The sequence below is a fragment of the Astyanax mexicanus genome, chromosome 21 (genome assembly GCF_023375975.1).
Source record: "Astyanax mexicanus isolate ESR-SI-001 chromosome 21, AstMex3_surface, whole genome shotgun sequence".
Lineage (NCBI taxonomy): Eukaryota > Metazoa > Chordata > Actinopteri > Characiformes > Acestrorhamphidae > Astyanax > Astyanax mexicanus.
This window is the reverse complement of record NC_064428.1, coordinates 35,479,862-35,497,855: the sequence shown is the minus strand read 5'-3', so window position 1 is coordinate 35,497,855 and position 17,994 is coordinate 35,479,862. Positions and strand designations below refer to the sequence as shown.

Here is a 17,994-nt window from a genome sequence, read left to right as displayed (position 1 = left end):
TTAGTAGGGCAGTATTACGATATTTAAAGATTTTTTGTGAAACAATATTTATCATCATATATTAATAGAGGCATATTATTTAAAAACGCTAATTGAAGAAAAAAAAAAACCTCTGTAATCAAATAGGTTGGTCAGCTGGTCAACATGTTTTTTAATCACTAATAAAAATCCACAAAATAATCAGAAATGTGTATCAATTAACACAATAATAATAATATCATAATTATAATATAATAAAATTGTCATATTGCCCAGCTTTTCCTCTTTTACTAACAGTCTACCTTAAAATATTTCAAAAAATTAGCTTCCCATAATACAGGCCTTAAACAATTATGAAGATAATGAGAAGTTCATTCATTATTAATATGCAGTATGAATTATAAATTGCAGCTGGGCTGAATCCTTCCAGGTGGGTTAAATATTTAAGTGAGGGAAAGATGCTCTGCTTCAGAAATGAGAACATTGTATTCAGAATATTATATATTTTGAGTGAATAAAGCTCCCACACACAGCCGACATATTATTACAGTAACAGAGTTTTCTGAATCGATTATTAATTATTAATTAAAACAGCACACGGGCTAATGCTACAGTCAGGCTGCAGGACTGCAGAGTCTGTGAGAGATACAGAAATTTACAGTGAAGATGATCAAACAGTAATACAGTGGTGTATGTTTATATACACTAGTGCATCTAAAACAATTTAATATCATTGAAAAAAGTTACTTTATTTCAGTAATTCAGTTGAAAATGTGAAACTCATATTATATAGATGTATTAAAACACAGAGTGATATATTTTAAGCAATTTTTTTTATTATTGTTGATGATTATGGTTTACAGCTAATGAAAACCCAAAAACCAGCCCAAGACCAATTGGTACTTTTAGCAGTGTGGGCAGTGTGCCAAGTCCTGCTGGAAAATGAAATCCACATCTCCATAAAAGTTGAATTAACACAGTGGTCCAACACCAGCAGATGACATGTCTCTCCAAACCATCACTGATCAGTAAATTTTACATTTCATTTGAAAATCAATGTCTAGAGCTTGATGTCTAGTGTGAAGTTTCCACCAATCAGTGATGGTTTGGTTTTGATCCACTGTGTCAACTTTTATGGAGATGCAGATTTCATTTTCCAGCAGGACTTGGCACACTGCCCACACTGCCATAAGTAAACCACTAAGCCATAATCATACACAATAAAAGAAATAAACACGTAAATAGATCACTCTGTGTTTAATACATCTATATAATATATGAGTTTCATATTTTGAAATGAATTCCTACAATAAAGTAACTTTTGTAAAAAGTAACTAGATGCACTAGTACATATATTACAGTGCAGAGAGATCACACTCAACCACGGCAGCTAAAATATATTATATACACTCATACATACATTCAGCTCAAAATTCATCATTTAATTAAAATAATCAATAATTAAACAATTATGTGAAAAAAAAAAACATTCAAAATAAAATTAATCCATATTTCCCCTTCATAATCCATCTGTGTGCATTAATATAAAACAGCATGATATGAACGATCAGAACAATTAGAATAAATAAGAGCAGCTTCAGAAGGAGGAAACCGTTGAGTTCAGTGATTAACTGAAATATAATGATGATTATGATGATCAGATCAATCAACACAAAGACTTGATTAGACCAGTATGATGAGTGTGATGACTCTAAAGTGTTCTTTTGGTGAATCCTGATTGGTGGTTGGCTGATAAGAAACAATAACCAATAGCTAACAATACCCAATCAGCAGCAGCCATCAATTTAATCAGTACAGTACAAAAAAGCACAGCAAAAAACACTGATGTGCCTAAAGTCATGGTATAAGTTGTGAGGTGTTATCTTACTACTTTTTAGAAGTTGTGCGTGCATTTACCATTTCTCAATCCACATTGTCATGGGTGTACCAGGAATATATTATAAAAGGCCATGGACAATTCTAGCCAGAAGCTCCCGGCCACGATCATTACCACGTTCTGCAGATGTTGTCCACTGTGGGTGGAAATGATCGTGACCAACGGGCTAGAATTGTCCAAGCTGTGTGTGCATTTATTAGAAGCAGGACTGTCCACAAACATTAGATTGTATATTAAAAAGAAATATACAAAACAAATAAAAAAATGTCATTAAAGCTTTTAAAAATAAGAATGATAACTGATATAGAATAAACCATTCAGTTTAAAATTTGATCTGTAAAATCAACTGCCTGGACAATTCTTCAAGAATTTGGTTCTAGATGTTAGAGAATCTGAAGTGCAGCTCAAAAAAATGTCTATTCAAATTTAACCAGACAAAATTTACCTCATTAAAAAAACACCATCTTCATCAAATGTGTGAAAATAACACAATTAATTAAATTAAATAAATAAAGAAAACAGCAGAAGATCATCCCAAACCACCTGGAGGATCAAGTTTAGATCAGTGACGTCACACAAACATGCTCTGGAACCTTCTGGAACCGCTAAAATGTTCTCATTTAAGGAACAAATCTTTGGAAATCTCCCCAAACAACATCACCATGACTCACAGCGTCACAACAGCAGCAGCTGCTAGTTCTAGAACGTGATGTCATGGCCATATCTGATGGTTCTAGTTAATGTTGAAGTAAAGGTTGGCGATGGTGTCTCTGGAAGACGATATAAATACATCACAATAACACAATTAAACTAAAGCCCAATGCCACTGTAGTAACTGGTGGTTCTAGAACACAGCACCAGCTAGCTCTAGAATGTGATGTCACAACAACAATAACTGCTTTTAAAACATGATGCCACAACTGTCATTGGTGGTTCTAGAACATGATGCCATAACAACAACTAGTTCTAGAATGTGTTGCCACAACAACAAGTTGCTATTTCTAAAATGTGATGCCACAACAGCAATTTGTGGTTCTAGAACATGATGCCACAACAACAGCTAGTTCTAGAATATGTTTCCACAACAAGTTGCTACTTCTAGAATATGACGCCACAACAGCAATTTGTGGTTCTAGAACATGATGCAACAACAGCAGTTTGTGGTTCAAGAATATGATGCCACAAAACACTTACTTCTAGAACATAAAGCCAAAGCAGCAGGTTGTGGTTCTAGAACATGATGCCACAACAGCAGTTTGTGGTTCTAGAACATGATGACACAACTGTCACTAGTGGTTCTAGAACATGATGTCACAACAGCAACTAGTTCTAGAGTATGATGCCACAACAGCAGTTACTGCTTTTAGAACATTATGCCACAACCACCACTGGTGGTTCTAGAATGTGATGACACAACAGCAGCTAGTTCTAAAATGTGATGTCACAACAGCAGCTAGTTCTAAAATGTGATGTCACAACAGCAGCTGGTTCTAAAATGTGATGTCACAACAGCAGCTGGTTCTAGAATGTTATGCCACAACAGAAATTACTGCTTTTAGAACATAATTCCACAACCCCAGTTTGTGGTTGTAGAATATGATGCAAGAACAGCAGCTAAAACATGACGTCACTGTCGTAACTTTCGAAATTCCACAAAATGATGCCACAACAGCAGTAACTGCATCTAGAACATTACACAAGCATCTGATGTTCTGAAAACCTGATGTCACAGGTATACGTTCTGTTGGTGGTTGTAGAACATGATGACACAACAGCAGTTACTGCGATTCTAGAACATAACACCACAACAACAGTTGCTACTTCTAGACTGTTAGTGTTTCTAAAATGTGATGTCACAACAGCAGCTAGTTCTAGAATATGATGTCACAACAGCAGCTAGTTCTAGAATATGATGCCACAACAGAAACTACTGCTTTTAGAACATCATTCCACAATGCAGGTTTGTGGTTCTAGAATATAATTCCACAACAGCAGCTAAAACATGATGTCACTGTCATCATTTTTGCGATTCTATTGGTGGTTTTAAAACGTTACTGTTACTAGAACATCAGACGAGCAGCTGATATTCTGAAAACCTGATGTCACATCTATACTTGATGGTTCCAGAACATCACAACAGCAGTAGGTGGTCAATAATAAAAGGTAAGGAATGATTAAAAAGAAAAAGAGATTAAGAGGTCCAATCACTAACCACCTGAAAACCATTGCTTATGTGGACATCATCCAACAAATATGGACCAAAAAAAAGTACTGCTAAAAGAGGGTTCTGAAGCCATACTAAAACTGTCCTTAGATTGATTGACAAAAGAGCATGCTAATGGTACAAGTGGCCACATTATAGTGGTTAAAAATGGCACAAGCTCCCTCAAGGTTCTCCAAGGTTCCCTCAGGTTCTTGCAAGTCCCCTCAGGTTCTCCCAGGTTCCCTAAATGTTTTCCCAGGTTCTCTAAAGTTTCCTCAGGTTTTCTCAGGTTCTCCAACGTTATCTAAGGTTTCCTCAAATTCTCGTAGGTTCCCTCAGGTTCTCCAGGTTCTGACAGATCCGTCTGTGTTGGAAGGCGAGGTTCTGAGAGCCTCCTGATGGGTCTTTAACAATAAAACAGCAGGAAGAGAATAAAACAAGGCAAGATGGAGGAAGCAGGAAGCAAACAGCTCAGTTTCTTTACAGCATCAGAGCAAGTCCGGCTCCGCCCACCGCTCCTGTTGCCGAAGGAGATCTGTGTGGAGTTGTGATGGAGGGGTGGATTATTATGGGATGCAGGTCCTACTTGCTGCTGAGAGCGGCGTTACACATAGCACACACAAACACCGTCTCTCTCTGAGCCTCTGGAGCTTAAAAAAAAGAAAAGAAAAGAGAGAGAAAGAGAAAATTGTAAGTACAGAATCGTTTAAAAAGTTTTGTGCATTGTTTTTTTTACACTAGTATAGTTTTCCGACCCGGTTGCTCCTGCTTCATGTTTTCGGGATGTTTTGTAAAGTCTGAAAGCTACTTTTGGTCCCTGGAATGGTCCAAAGTTCTGATTTCTGGTGCTCCTGAAAACTACTATCTGCTCCCTGTGCCATGTGTACGGTCACATGATGCTTTCACTGGATATAACTGTAACTGTAGTTACTGCATTAATGTGAGGCTGGTCTTACCTGTGGCTCCCATACTGGACTTGAAGACTTTGAAAGAGCAGCAGCGAGAACAGAAGCTAACTCCACAGTTAGTGCAGTGCCTCTGCAGAACACACACACACACACACACAATCACAAATATCACAGCAGTGTTAAATCAGCAGATACACGATAACATCAGTACCACAGGTTTTACTTCTGATTCTAAGATCATACCCTCTTCTTCAGCACAGAGAACGCTGCAGCACAGCTGGAGCAGTTACCTACAGAGAGAGAGAGAGAGAGAGAGAGAGAGAGAAAATGTCTATTAAGGCCTGCTTACAATTTTTATAAACCTATAAAAATGCCTCTGCAGTTCCCTCACCAACTCAAATGTGCAATAGGCGAGGATGATGTTTTCCAGTTTTCCAGATTTCCATTATGGCTGGGTGCAGCAGCATTAGCATTAGCGGCTAACCGCTAGCACTAGCCGCAGTTAGAGGTAGTAAATGCCACCGACAGCGCTACACCGATGAACCCTGAGGGTTTTTATGTAAGCCAGGGTGATATTAGCTAGCAGCTTGTTCCACATAGCTTAACACATAGAATACAGTCCGATATACTCAGCTCTAAATAGCGAAAGAGCTAGTGTTTAGCACGGTTAGCGGCTAATGCTGCTCCAGCAGTGCTAGCCGGGGTTAGCAGCAGGCTACAGGCTGATAAAAGGCTGTACTTCAGCGGAGTGGTTTTACTGCTCCCTACAACCTGACTGGTCAAATTCATACATAAGGAGCACAGAATAATAATACGCGATGACATTTTCCGGGAAAATTAAATGATTTTAAGGGCACTTTATAGTGCAAGTATTTTTCATGTACTTTGGTACGTGCAAATCAGTCAATCAGTCAATAATACCACCCCCCTGGTGACGTCCAATCATCTGTGCCTTACTGCTCCTTACAGCTCAGTCCTGCCTCCTAAACCCATACGTCACCCAGTGCCCCTCCCAAACTACCCCTCCAAATTTTTATTTATTTTTTTTATAGCATTTTTCAATTTTTTTATCTTTAATGTGGTCTTTTCAAGTGTGTGTGTGTGTGTGTGTAAGTGTGTGAATAATTCTGACCGGTGGGGTTGGTGGGCACACGCTTGCGGAGTTTCTCCGTTAGTTTGGACACTTTGCTGCGTATCGGCTCGTTCCTGCTCAGCAGGCCGTTATCAGATACGGAGTCGTAATCAGAACTGCATACGGACACGGTCTCCTCATCATCCTGCAGAGATAAAGAATGGAGAGAAAGAAACAAATGAAAAGGAAAAAGAATAGAAAATAGAGAGAGAGAGAGAGAGAGAGAGAGAGAGAAACTTTACTAACATTAACTCATGCAGTGCAGTTCCCACTGTGGCCACTAGAGTGGCTACTCAAACCAGCAATAAAGAACCTCCAGAAACCAGTCATACTGAACCCACATCCAGTAGAGTTTTCCAGTTTTCCAGTCCATACCATAATAAACACGGCCTCAGACGGGTGTTTTTTAGAGACGTCTTACTGTTAGTCTTTAGTACAGAGAAACCCACACACAGCCAGCTTACAAGCTTGAGGAGCAAACGGCAAATATTTGCATCCCTGTGTCTCAAAAGACTTTAAAACTTACTTTTAAAAATAAAAATTACTCATTTACACCATTTAACTCCAACGAATGCAGCCGATCACGCGTCAAAGCATGCTTATCTAGAAGTTTACACTGTCTGGCTGACTATTAAATATATAAACAATGACTGTTATCTTAGCAAATCTTAGCAAGCGAAATGATCTAGCTTCAAAGCAATAAATCTCATTTCTTGCTCTAATAAGAATTTTTAGTATTACTAAGCATTTTAAATGTAAGATTTTAAAATTTTAGAAATAATTACTTATTCAGTCCTACTTAGAATTATCACCTTATTTTAAGTAATTTGAGCTCAAAATAAACAAAAAAAGTCACCAGTCAAGTTGTTCTGATACTTGTGTAGAAATTTAAGCTAGAAAATAAAGTATTTTTTTGCTTGATTTGAGTCTTACTTCACTCATTTTGAGGCTGTCATTGCTTATTTTAAGAATACTTTATAAGAATATTTTGCTTACCCCATTTGCAGATTTGTTTGCTTAATTTAAGCATTTATGTCTCAATTTAAATAAATTGTATCTAGTTTTTGCCAATGGATTTTTTGCAGTTTAGCACCATAAATTCAGCTTGTACAGTAATTCCATCCACATTTATAGATAACAATGAGTCAAACTGTGTCAGAAACAAATGATTGAACACCTCCACACATTTTGAGGCAAATGTTGGAGAACTTACACGTTAGCATCATGCTAACTGCTAACTGGAAGCTAATGTTACATTCCCTGTTGTCAATTTAAGACTTCAGTCTAGCTTCAGTGCTAATATAAAGAAGCAAGTCTTAGACACCAGAAATGACCTGGCTGGTTGTTATTTGGTCATTTTTAGTGTCTGAAATTTGCTTCTTTAGTTTTATGCTGAAGCTACGAAGCTAATGTACTTAGCTGATAAGTAACAGAATTAGCATGGTGCTAATCACGCTTTTGTCTCAAACCTTGTGGAGGTCCTCATGAATAAATAAATACATAATAATAAATGTGTCTGATTGTGTTTTGGTCCTCTTTAGTATTTAAAACAATTTAAGATCGACTGCACTGAAGTGAAAGAAGGATGTAAACGTAAATTAGAATTTATTTAAGAAGTAATTTTGCAAAAATGCTGCTTTAAAATGCAACAGATCATAATTAAAAGCTTAAGTAAAAGCAGTGTGTTGGTTTCTCTTACTGAGAGATCAGTGTTGAAAGTTAGAGTTTGTATTAAAGGCACCATATTTAGCGGGTGTCGTCTGTATTATACTCAGAATAAAATTTAGGAATTTTTACCTTAATCTCTGTGTTGCACAAATAATTATCCCAGACAGTAATTTCACTGTTAAATCTATTGTGTCTAAACCTTTATTTATTTATGGAGAGATGTGCAATATGTAGGCCTGTAGTGATAATAAGATTTCGACTTATTGTACAGTATATGGACATTTAAATTTGGATTAAAATTAGTAATTTTCTTTGTTTAACAACGGTTTTATATTCCTATAAACACTATATAAAAGTAAACTTATAGTACTATAATGTTGTTATATAATATAATAAATATACAATATATAAAATATATAATATATTAAATAATGTTTTAAAAGACAATAATACCGTTATCGCAATAATATCAGAAACAACAGACAATAAAAAAAATAAAAATTAATTAATGATACTGACATTTTCACCATACATATACATATACTGTACATTATGCACATAAAGCAACTTTTATGCGGTTAACATGCTATAATGCTAACTGGATGCTAACAGTCTAAAATTAACAATACTAACAAAAACAACCTTTGGACTCCAAAAATATGTTTAAAAATCTTGGTTAATTGTCATATTTTGTTCCTGGAGTTCGCTTTTTAATCAATTTATGTTGGAGCAACAATGCTAAAGCAGCTAGCTAAGTAGTAAATAATTAGCATGATGCTAACATTACAGCTAAATCACCACATACTGTACATAGTTGCTGCTTTGTTACTTATATTCACAATTTTCTGCCTTACAGCCAATTAAATAGAGCTAATACAGTTTTTGTAGTAAAACAGACAGTTGGCCAGCTTTTCTGACAATATATATAATAGCAAATCTTAAAATAACTGTAAAATATCATTATATCATATATCACCTTCACTGCATATATAAAGATTATTAGAATATTGTCTTTAAAACAGCATAAACATCAGACCAGCCCACAAAATATGGCGCCACCTTGTGTTACGATTTTCTCAGTTTTCTTCACACAAACCCTTTAAACATCGTAATTCTCACAATTAACTCAACACCATGAAAAGATGTGAAACATGGGGACCAATTACAGCCCGTTTTCCTGGGTTATCAACCACCACCATTGTGACATCACTGTGAGTTTTAGCCAATAAAGTGAGGGAAAGGCCTGGAAGAGGCGTGGTTAGAACACCCGGAACAGATGACTGACGGAGTGGGAGGGGCACCTTACGAACTATGCGTCTCCACAGTCCGATTACTGCAGGAAACACCTATATTCAAAGTGAGGGGCGGGGTTACACACTGAACTGACAGGTCCTTGCTCCGCCCACAACAACATAAGCTGCTTCATAACTACTGTCACTCTTTACAAACAGATCAGACAAGCTTTATAGAAAGTTAGAAAAAGTCCCATTCAAACTCTATAAAATGCAGCTTACATACCGTAGCTATTCGAAATTAAGCAGATTGGGAACAACAATGAATATGCTAAAATGCTAACGCTAGCATTAGCGCTGCATGATTTGGGCAAAATGTCTAATATATATATATATATATATATATATATATATATATATATATATATATATATATATCCTAAATGTCTTTGCTATCATAACGACGGGAAAAGTACACCTTGCTTAGCTCGAAATGCGCAAAAGTCATGTACTAATTCATTTAATTAATCACAGGTGGGGGTAATTTTGGGCGTAATGTGAAATAAACCAATCAGCATGTCTCTTGCCCATCATTCCCTTTAAGAGTAAGATGAGCTCTGACTTTTGCAGATTGCTACTTTAACAGCGCAGCAACCTGGACATGTCCAACAAATGCTTCTCAACAGAAGAAACTGACCTGTTGGATCACGTTCGTTCATTCTGTTTATTGTTGAGAATATATAAAAACCTATGTGAATGGGATTTGGGTGAAAATCCATAAAGCTTGTCTAACCTAGCAACAGTTGCTATGAAATTCATTAGGGGGGTGGAGCATGGACCAGTCAATCATATAATCCACTCAAAAGGGAAATCCAATAAAAAAATCAATAATGAAATAATCACAAATAAATTAAAGTTAAATAGATAAACAACTAGACAAATATAAACAGAAATATTAATTTAAATATTAAAATTAATAAAATACACATACTATCTGGAAAAAGATAAGAAATTATTTAAAAAAATATTTATAAAAATATATATAAAAAATGTGTTCACACAAAACAAGACATGCTCAAAAATCAAAAAACAAAACAAAACAGTGTCTCCATGAATCAGACAACATCTTCAGAAATCCATTCCCACACCCAAAACACATTTTTGCAAGAGAAACGTTCTTAAATCTAGTCTAAATATCTGAGTCTAGCTCTTTTTTTAGATTTAGATCAATAGAATAATCAGAAATTTCAGATATTTAGACTAGGTTTTAGATTATTTCACTCAACAAGATATCATTACCTGCGATGCAACAGGGTGCACATGCTCAGAACAGGTATATATACTACTTACGTGCAGGTGAACACACACACACACACAGATCATCAGGACATACTGAACCAGCTTATCAGTTACTCACCACAAAAGCCAGCTGGGATTCATTTTAGAAGTAAAACAAGAAGATAAGCTGCATTTTTTTAAACACACACACACTAATTCTCTAATCTCTAATCTGTTACTACTATTAAAACTGGGTTACTAGTATTAGTTTTATAGTAGTAGAGGTGGGAAAATATTGATATATTGACATATAGTGATATACTGTATTGATTGCATCGTGCTGTAATTTGACTGAAATTTACTAAAATGGTTTGATAATAAATTACATGATCTGCACTTTTACTGCTGGTACATTATTCTTACAGAACAAAATTGACAGATTGGAAAACTGTCTGTTTTTTTAGGCTGCACTGTAAACTCAATGAAGGCAGTCTGAGACACTGATGTCCACTGTATAGATTTGACACTTTGGCAGACATTTTCTGTCTCTTTTTCTATAAATCGGAAGGCAATGGAACCATTGTGATCATGTTTTCTATAGTCAATGATCAGAACTAAATAGGATGTTTCTTAGGCCCAAACCCATTTTACCCCTTGGCCCTATCTCTTACCCCTACCCCTCTGTTTTGCACATGGAGGCCGAGGGGTAGGAGTGTCTAGAGGGGTCGAGGGAAGGGGTAGGGCTTGTTTTTCAGATACACACTTTAAACCGTGGCGTCTGAGAATCACTGGTAAGATGGCGAAACAAGCAACCAAAAAAACCCACAAATGTAAGAATTTTCCTTGTTAAAAGTGACAATTAGCACTAGGGGTGAAACGATTACTCGATTAATCAAATCGATTTTTCAGTAGAGTACTCGATTAATAAAATAATCGATAGCTGCAGCCCTAATAAGCTCTATATTACCATAGTTTAATGTGGAGTTTCAATGTGTTTCAATGTGCTACCTAACTTTCCTGTTCCACCTTAAATGGTGCAACAAACGGCAGCGGCTGCAGCATTTAAGGCAGAATGGACAAATAAAATAAAATAGTTATTAGCCGAATTATTAGCTAATTTCAGCTAATAATAATTAACTTCTGCACCATCTCCCATCTTTTCTGAAGACATACAATAAAATATGTGCTATAGTTAACTAGTTAACCAGCAGCAGCAGCAGCAGCTAGGTTGCTGAACTTTACTGAAGCGCTCCTGATGACGTATTGGGTGATTTAAGGATCGTCCCAGTTCTTAGTGGAAGGATTTAACCCCTTCCCCTTATAACTCTGTTTTAAAGGGAAGAGTTACGCTCGAAAAGTAGGGGTAGGGGTAAATGAAAGGGTCAAGGGGTGAAATGGTATTGGGCCTTTATCCCCCCCCCACACACACATACACACAATAACCACACACACACCTCATACTAAGCTAGGACCTACTCAGGACAGAAGTTAGTTCCTTTCATTAGTGACTAAAGTTGCTACAGATCAGAGCCGAGTTTCCCTAAAGCATCTTCATTTTAAGCTACATTTTCTGATGCTTTTAAGAAACTCAGCTTCTCAATTATTTAATCTATTTAAATGCTATTGTATAAATTATTAAAATATCTAGTCGACTGGGAGGGTTATAATTGGGGATGATGTTCTCCTCCAATCCTTTAGAGGAAGCTACTCACCTGCAGAGCCAGCTGGTTTTCCTTACGCAGGCAGACAGCAGAGACAGGAGAACAAGTCAAATACAGAACAATGGATGAGAGAAAGAGAGAGAGAGAGAGAGAGAAAGAGAGAGAAAGAGAGGGGGTTCAGGTGTGACTATACCTCTATGGCGTCTTTAAACTCGTCATCAGGCTCCGCCTCCTCAGCCTCTTCAACACTTCCAGGTGAGAGATCCTGTAGAGAGACAGAACTCACCATCCATCACCCTCTTTCTTTCTTTCTTTCTTTCTATCTCTCCTTTCTTTTCTTTTGTTTCTCACTTTCTCTCTCCATTTACTCTTTCCGCTTTTTATTCCTCTCATTTTTCTTTTACTCTATTTTATCCCCATATTTTGTTTTCTTTAATTGTTTTATTCTCTATATTCTTTGTTTTCTCTTTAGCCTTTGTCTTTCCATTTCTCTTTCCTGTTCCTTTGTCCTGTCTCTTTTTCTCCCCCTTTGTCTTTCTTTCTTACTTTTGTTCTCTCTCTTTTGCCCTTTCTCTTCCTCTCTCTTGTCTTTTCTTCTTTCATTGTCCTCATTCTCTGTCATGTGTCTCCATTCTGTCTACTGTTTATTTTCTTTTTCTCCTTTGTCTTACCATTTCTTTTTCTGTTGCCACCTCTCGGTTTCCTTGTACCCTTTCTTCTACTTCTCTTTTTTTACCTTACACTTCCATTTGCTTTGTCCCCTCACTCTTTCTCTTTCTACCTCTTTTCCTCCTCTCTGTGCCCCCTTCTCTTCTGTCCTTTCTTTGTCCACTCTCTCCATCATTCTCTCCCTCTGTTTTCTTGTCCCCTTTCTCTTACTTTGCCTTCTCTTCTTACCTTTTTTCTTCATCTACTTTCTTCTCTTTCTTTTTAACCTTTGTTCTCCTGTATTCTCTCTATTTTTCCCTCTGTCTTTCCATTTCTTTTCTGTTGTCACTTCTTACTTAACTTGTCCCCTTTCTTTTACTACTCTCTTTTTCCTTCATTCCCTTTGCTTTGTCCCCTCACCCTTGCTCTTTCTCTCACTCTCTTCCCCCCTTTCTGTGCCCCTCCTTTCTGTCTTTTCTTTGTCCTCTCTGTCCGTCATTCTCGCCCTCTTTTCTTGTCCCCTTTGCCCTACTTTGTTCCCTTTTTTCCAAACCTCCTTTTCCTTGTCAACTCTACAATTTGTCCCCTCTCTCTTTTTCTCTCTCACTCTTCCCCCCTCTGTGCTTCTTTCTCTTCTGTCTTTCCTTTGTCTCCACTTTGTTTGTTTTTTTTGCTCTCTTTTGTCCCCTTTCTGACTTTTTTATTCTTTTTTTTATTCTCTCTCTCACCTCCAGGCTGGTGGGTGTGGGGGTCCGGTCCAGTAAGTTTCCCGGTTCTGTATCGCTCCTCTCAGTGTCTCCCTCTGCAGGCTGTGATGAAGACGAGTGGAAGAAGCTCTTCATCTGCAGCAGAACTGCAGAGATAAATAAATAAATAAATAAATAGAGAGAGAGAGAGAGAGAGAGAGAGAGAGAGAGAGAGAAAGAGGGAGAACAGTCCACAGTCTGTCAATCTGTAAAGGATCAATAAGGAGTGAATTACAGTGTAAAACTACTGCTGGGACGTCCCTCACTCTCGCTCAATGAAAGTCCTTCTCATTTACTATCTTTCTTTTAAACGTCCTCAGCAAATACTGATTATTCATTAATTTTTTATCTGAGGGTTTCATATAATTCAGTTTTGCACAAATATGGGGCATTTGCATTCCCTGTATATGCAGGAAATGGGTGGGACTTATCCTATAGACACACCCACTCTCAAATTTAATGCTTTATAATCATTTTTTATGAGTGAATCAGGACTGACCCCTGCAGAAGTCACGGTTCCACAGGAAGAGGGCGCTGTTCACCAGAGACAGACTCCAGCCCACAGGAGCTGAGTACAGCAAACACACCATCATCAGCAGAAACCCGTAAAACCTGTATATATACACACACACAGACACAGACACACACACACACACACACACACCCACACAATAATAAATACACTATATGGACATAAGTAATGGGGCATCTGCTTGCTGTAAATAGTTTTTAATGAAATCATGGGTATTAAAAAGAGTTTATCCTGCTTTTGTTGAAGTAACTGCCTCTACTGTCCAGAGTAGAATAAGTGTGTGTGTGTGTGTGTGTGTGTGTGTGTGTGTGTGTGTTACTTACACAGAAGAAGTTGCATGACTCTCCCAGTATAAGACCTTATAGACAGATTCTGCATACCCACACGCCTGAGTCAACAGATCGTCCAGCTGCTTTAGCCTGCAACACACACACACACACACACAAATCAAACAATTAAACACACACACAAAACAAATCAAACAATTAAACACACACAGTTGTTCTCAGTGTATCCGTGTTCTGGTAAAGGTTCTACTCACAGGCTCTTGACCTCCAGCATGGCCTCCTGTCGGCTGATGTTGACGGTCTGCAGTTCTCGGCGCTGAACGGCGTAATGCTTCTTCTTCTGCAGCGCCGTCTCACTCGCATCGCCATGACAGCGCTCACCAACGTACCCCAACACAGCCGGCACAGACACCACCAACAGTAGCACAGAGAACCACGCCACTGAACACACAGAGACAGAGAGAGAGAGAGAGATTATACTATAATAATACGTTATAAATACAACTGCTACACATTACTCAAGACATTTTTTTGTGTTTCTGTGTCTATTTCTCTGCCCGTGTGTGTGTGTGTCTGTGTGTGTGTGTGTGTGTGTGTTTTACCTTGACTCAAGGTGATGAAGAGGATGTTCAGCAGGATGCAGCAGAGCAGAGAACACAGTGGTAATCTCCATCTACAGACACACAGACAAAAGCTCAGTATCACAAACTGTATCTATATCTATATATTATTATAGTTAATAAGAATAAGAATATGTGGCTCTTATGTTTAGTGTTTAAAAAATTTATTTATAAATTATTATTAAAATGTATTTTATTTCCTCAATTCTCTTAACATTTTCCTCTTTATCTTAATATGAATAATAGTTTTTTTTTATATAAAATTGCTTAAAGGTTATGCACAAATCCAAACTTTTTACATTTGGATTTATACTATATATCCCAAACATTCTGTTTAATAACTTAATATTTTATTATAAAAAAATACAATTTCAGTTTTACTGTTAAAAATTACTTTTTTTTAGTGTTATAATTCCAATTCCTATTATACTTCCCATTTCTATGTACACTAAAAGCTCAGATTCTAATTGCACAGTTAAATATTAATTTTCTGACAGTATAGCGGAGAATTTGTTTTCTGCACTGACCCGAGCAGGTACCGCAGCACCTCCAGCGCGTCAGTCACCGGCTCCAGAAAAATGGCCATGCGTTTGTAGGAAACCACCATGTTGAGAAGGTCAAAGTTCAGAGCTTTAGAGCTCCCTGACTCAGAGCTGGAGTCCAGAGACGAGGCGTCTTTAACCGGAGACTGAGACGCGTCCCCCCGATCCCCCCCGCCCGAGACAACGTCCAGCATTCTCAGCTACAGATCACTCTCAGCTTCCCCTGCAGAACTGCAACAAACAAACAATTACTAATTTATTCCAATATGATCATTTAAAATATGTATTTTTGTACATGCATCTTTTTAAGAGCTATTCCTTTCTTAATGCACTACATACATTTAGTTTAATAAGGAGAAACACCACAGAACTTGCTTTAATTTGTCAATATGTTTTAATAATGTACATATAAATTACCTGAAATAAAATCTTTTCACATAGACTTCTAATTAAAGTTTGAGAAGGTATTCTCCTCCTGGAGATACAAGGTTTTTTATATAAATATAAAATAAAAATGTACGCACATTTCACACACTGTATCTTTTTAGTAATTTAATTTAAAATATCATATATAAAACATCAGATATTTGTACCATGATTTTTTTGCACACTAAACCTTCTTAAAACAATCTAGATATTTAATGCAGATCATCACTTAAATTATAAATATATTACTAACTACAAAGAATATATATTTTTTATATCATAAATAAAGATAGCAGATAAATAAACAATAGCAGAATCGACATATATTTTTTACCTTACACTAAACATTATTAATAAGAGGTGATACATAATAAAACAGAAAATCTCAAACATCCATACAACACATAATCTATAACTATAAATAACCACATATTTCCCACCTTAACATAAACCGGTATAATAATAAAACCCTAATTAATGACAAAGAGAATTAGAAATATCTAAAAATAACTTTATAATGTGTATTATATTAATAATTTAAAAGATTAAACGCACACAGAGACCTTATCTCACATTTCTCACCTTAGAATAAACATTTATAGTAGTTATAAATGCTTATTTAGAATAATAAGACAGATGATAAGTCAGGACATCTTAAATATCCATTAATCACATAATCTATAACTATAAATAATGCCAAGTAAAAAAATAACATCAACATATCAGGCATTTCTGACCATACACTAAACACTTATAATAATAAAATTATAAATAACGATCCAGACAGTCAGTAATATATATAAATATCTTTATAAAGTGTAAAATATTATTAATATTAATAATTAAAGAAAGTAAACAGTAGGAGTGCCCTGTTCACTGATTTCTCACCGTAATCAGATGTTAAATCGGTTAAACTCGGGTTTTCTGAGCTCCTAACTCTCCCCGCCTCCTCCACACTGCAGCACCGCGGCTCTGCGTCTTTAAACACTAAATTAATCCGGTTAATTTAAACCGAATTCAGATTAAACCGAATCTAAACACCACAGCTGCTGCTGCCAGCCTCTTCCGTAACAGACAGGCCGGCCAGCAGATCACCGAGCGCGGGATCACAGCGCGATCAGGGCTTACAGTCGAACACCGATACAGTCGATATGAACAGTGCAACATTTGCTTATTCAGAGGAGTACAAAAAACATTACATCTCAACATTTACAAATACACAATGTATCTTCACAATTTTTGCATAAATGTTTTTCATAACACAATAATAAACTAATAAAATAGCTCACAAACAATAAACACACCTCTTAACCTCAACTAACTTACTAACTTATGTCAAATTTTAGTAAACTGCCCATATCTGAAGTTAAACCTATACAACGCCTTTTTTTTTTTTTAGAAACCCAAGGACATTTTACAATTTATATGTTTTTTCACACAACTGTTTATACTCAGCCCTCATCCCCACACTCTGGTGAGAAGAGGCAGCCAATTGCGGACAGCGTACTCTTAACCGGAAACAACCGTCCACCTGGAGAACTGCATCCAGCACTACAGCATTAACCCAAAACAGAGTGCCAAACCATATCTGGGCGCACAGTTATACACACCTTTAAACACACACACACACAAAGTGCTGGGAGGCAAAAATGCTAACCACTAAGCCACCATGCCGTATGCTGTCTCACGAAAACTTTTAAGCAAAGCTCAAATCTATGCAAATGTACTGCAAAAAATTAATTGGCAAAAACTAGACAAAGTGTAAATTAAGACATATTAGGCCAAAAAATGCCAAAGGGTTAAGCCACATTTTTCTTGGTAAGATTTTTATATAAAAACCATTGCAAAGTCTCAAATTAAAGTAAAGTAAGACTTGAATCAAGCACAAAATATTTTGAGTTTGTGCTTTTTTGTGCTCATTTTGAGTTCCTTTTTTTAATTATTAAAAATAACGTAACAATTTTAAGTGAGACTGAGACTGTAAAAATAAGATTCAGCCAATTAGGGAAGAGTAAGCTGCTTTTATGTGTAATTTCTCTACTGGTGGAATGGGCACTAATGTGTTAACTAGGTATCTAGGTAGTTGTTAGCTGTTGATTTGTGTTCCAATGTCAATAAAATTAAAATTAGATGCCAAAATGCACCAGAGAAGAACAGAATTATCACAAAAAACACATAAAACATTCAAATCTATCGTTGTAAGAATGTTCTACAAACAAAACATTTTCTACAAAC

The 17,994-nt window shown here is 36.5% G+C and overlaps 1 protein-coding gene across 4 annotated transcripts; it reads right to left on the bottom strand.

The window, feature by feature from the left end:
* Positions 1-518: 518 nt before the first annotated feature.
* Positions 519-16,843, bottom strand: zfyve27 (zinc finger, FYVE domain containing 27). Of its 4 annotated transcripts, XM_007229522.4 has the most exons (14): positions 16,648-16,843; positions 15,319-15,564; positions 14,774-14,844; positions 14,426-14,612; positions 14,208-14,303; positions 13,852-13,964; positions 13,335-13,459; positions 12,152-12,223; positions 12,010-12,030; positions 10,437-10,448; positions 6,120-6,264; positions 5,231-5,277; positions 5,036-5,117; positions 519-4,729 (listed from the first exon to the last, which is right to left on the bottom strand). In XM_007229522.4, exons 2-14 carry the CDS (start codon positions 15,525-15,527, stop codon positions 4,662-4,664), a joined length of 1,248 nt encoding a protein of 415 aa, XP_007229584.1. In that variant the 5' UTR covers positions 15,528-15,564; positions 16,648-16,843; the 3' UTR covers positions 519-4,661. The 4 variants fall into 4 exon arrangements, with proteins under 4 accessions (XP_007229584.1, XP_049325788.1, XP_007229583.1 ...); XM_049469831.1 differs by lacking the exon at positions 10,437-10,448; XM_007229521.4 differs by lacking the exons at positions 10,437-10,448; positions 12,010-12,030 and adding an exon at positions 9,089-9,133.
* Between the last annotated feature and the right edge of the window lie 1,151 nt (positions 16,844-17,994).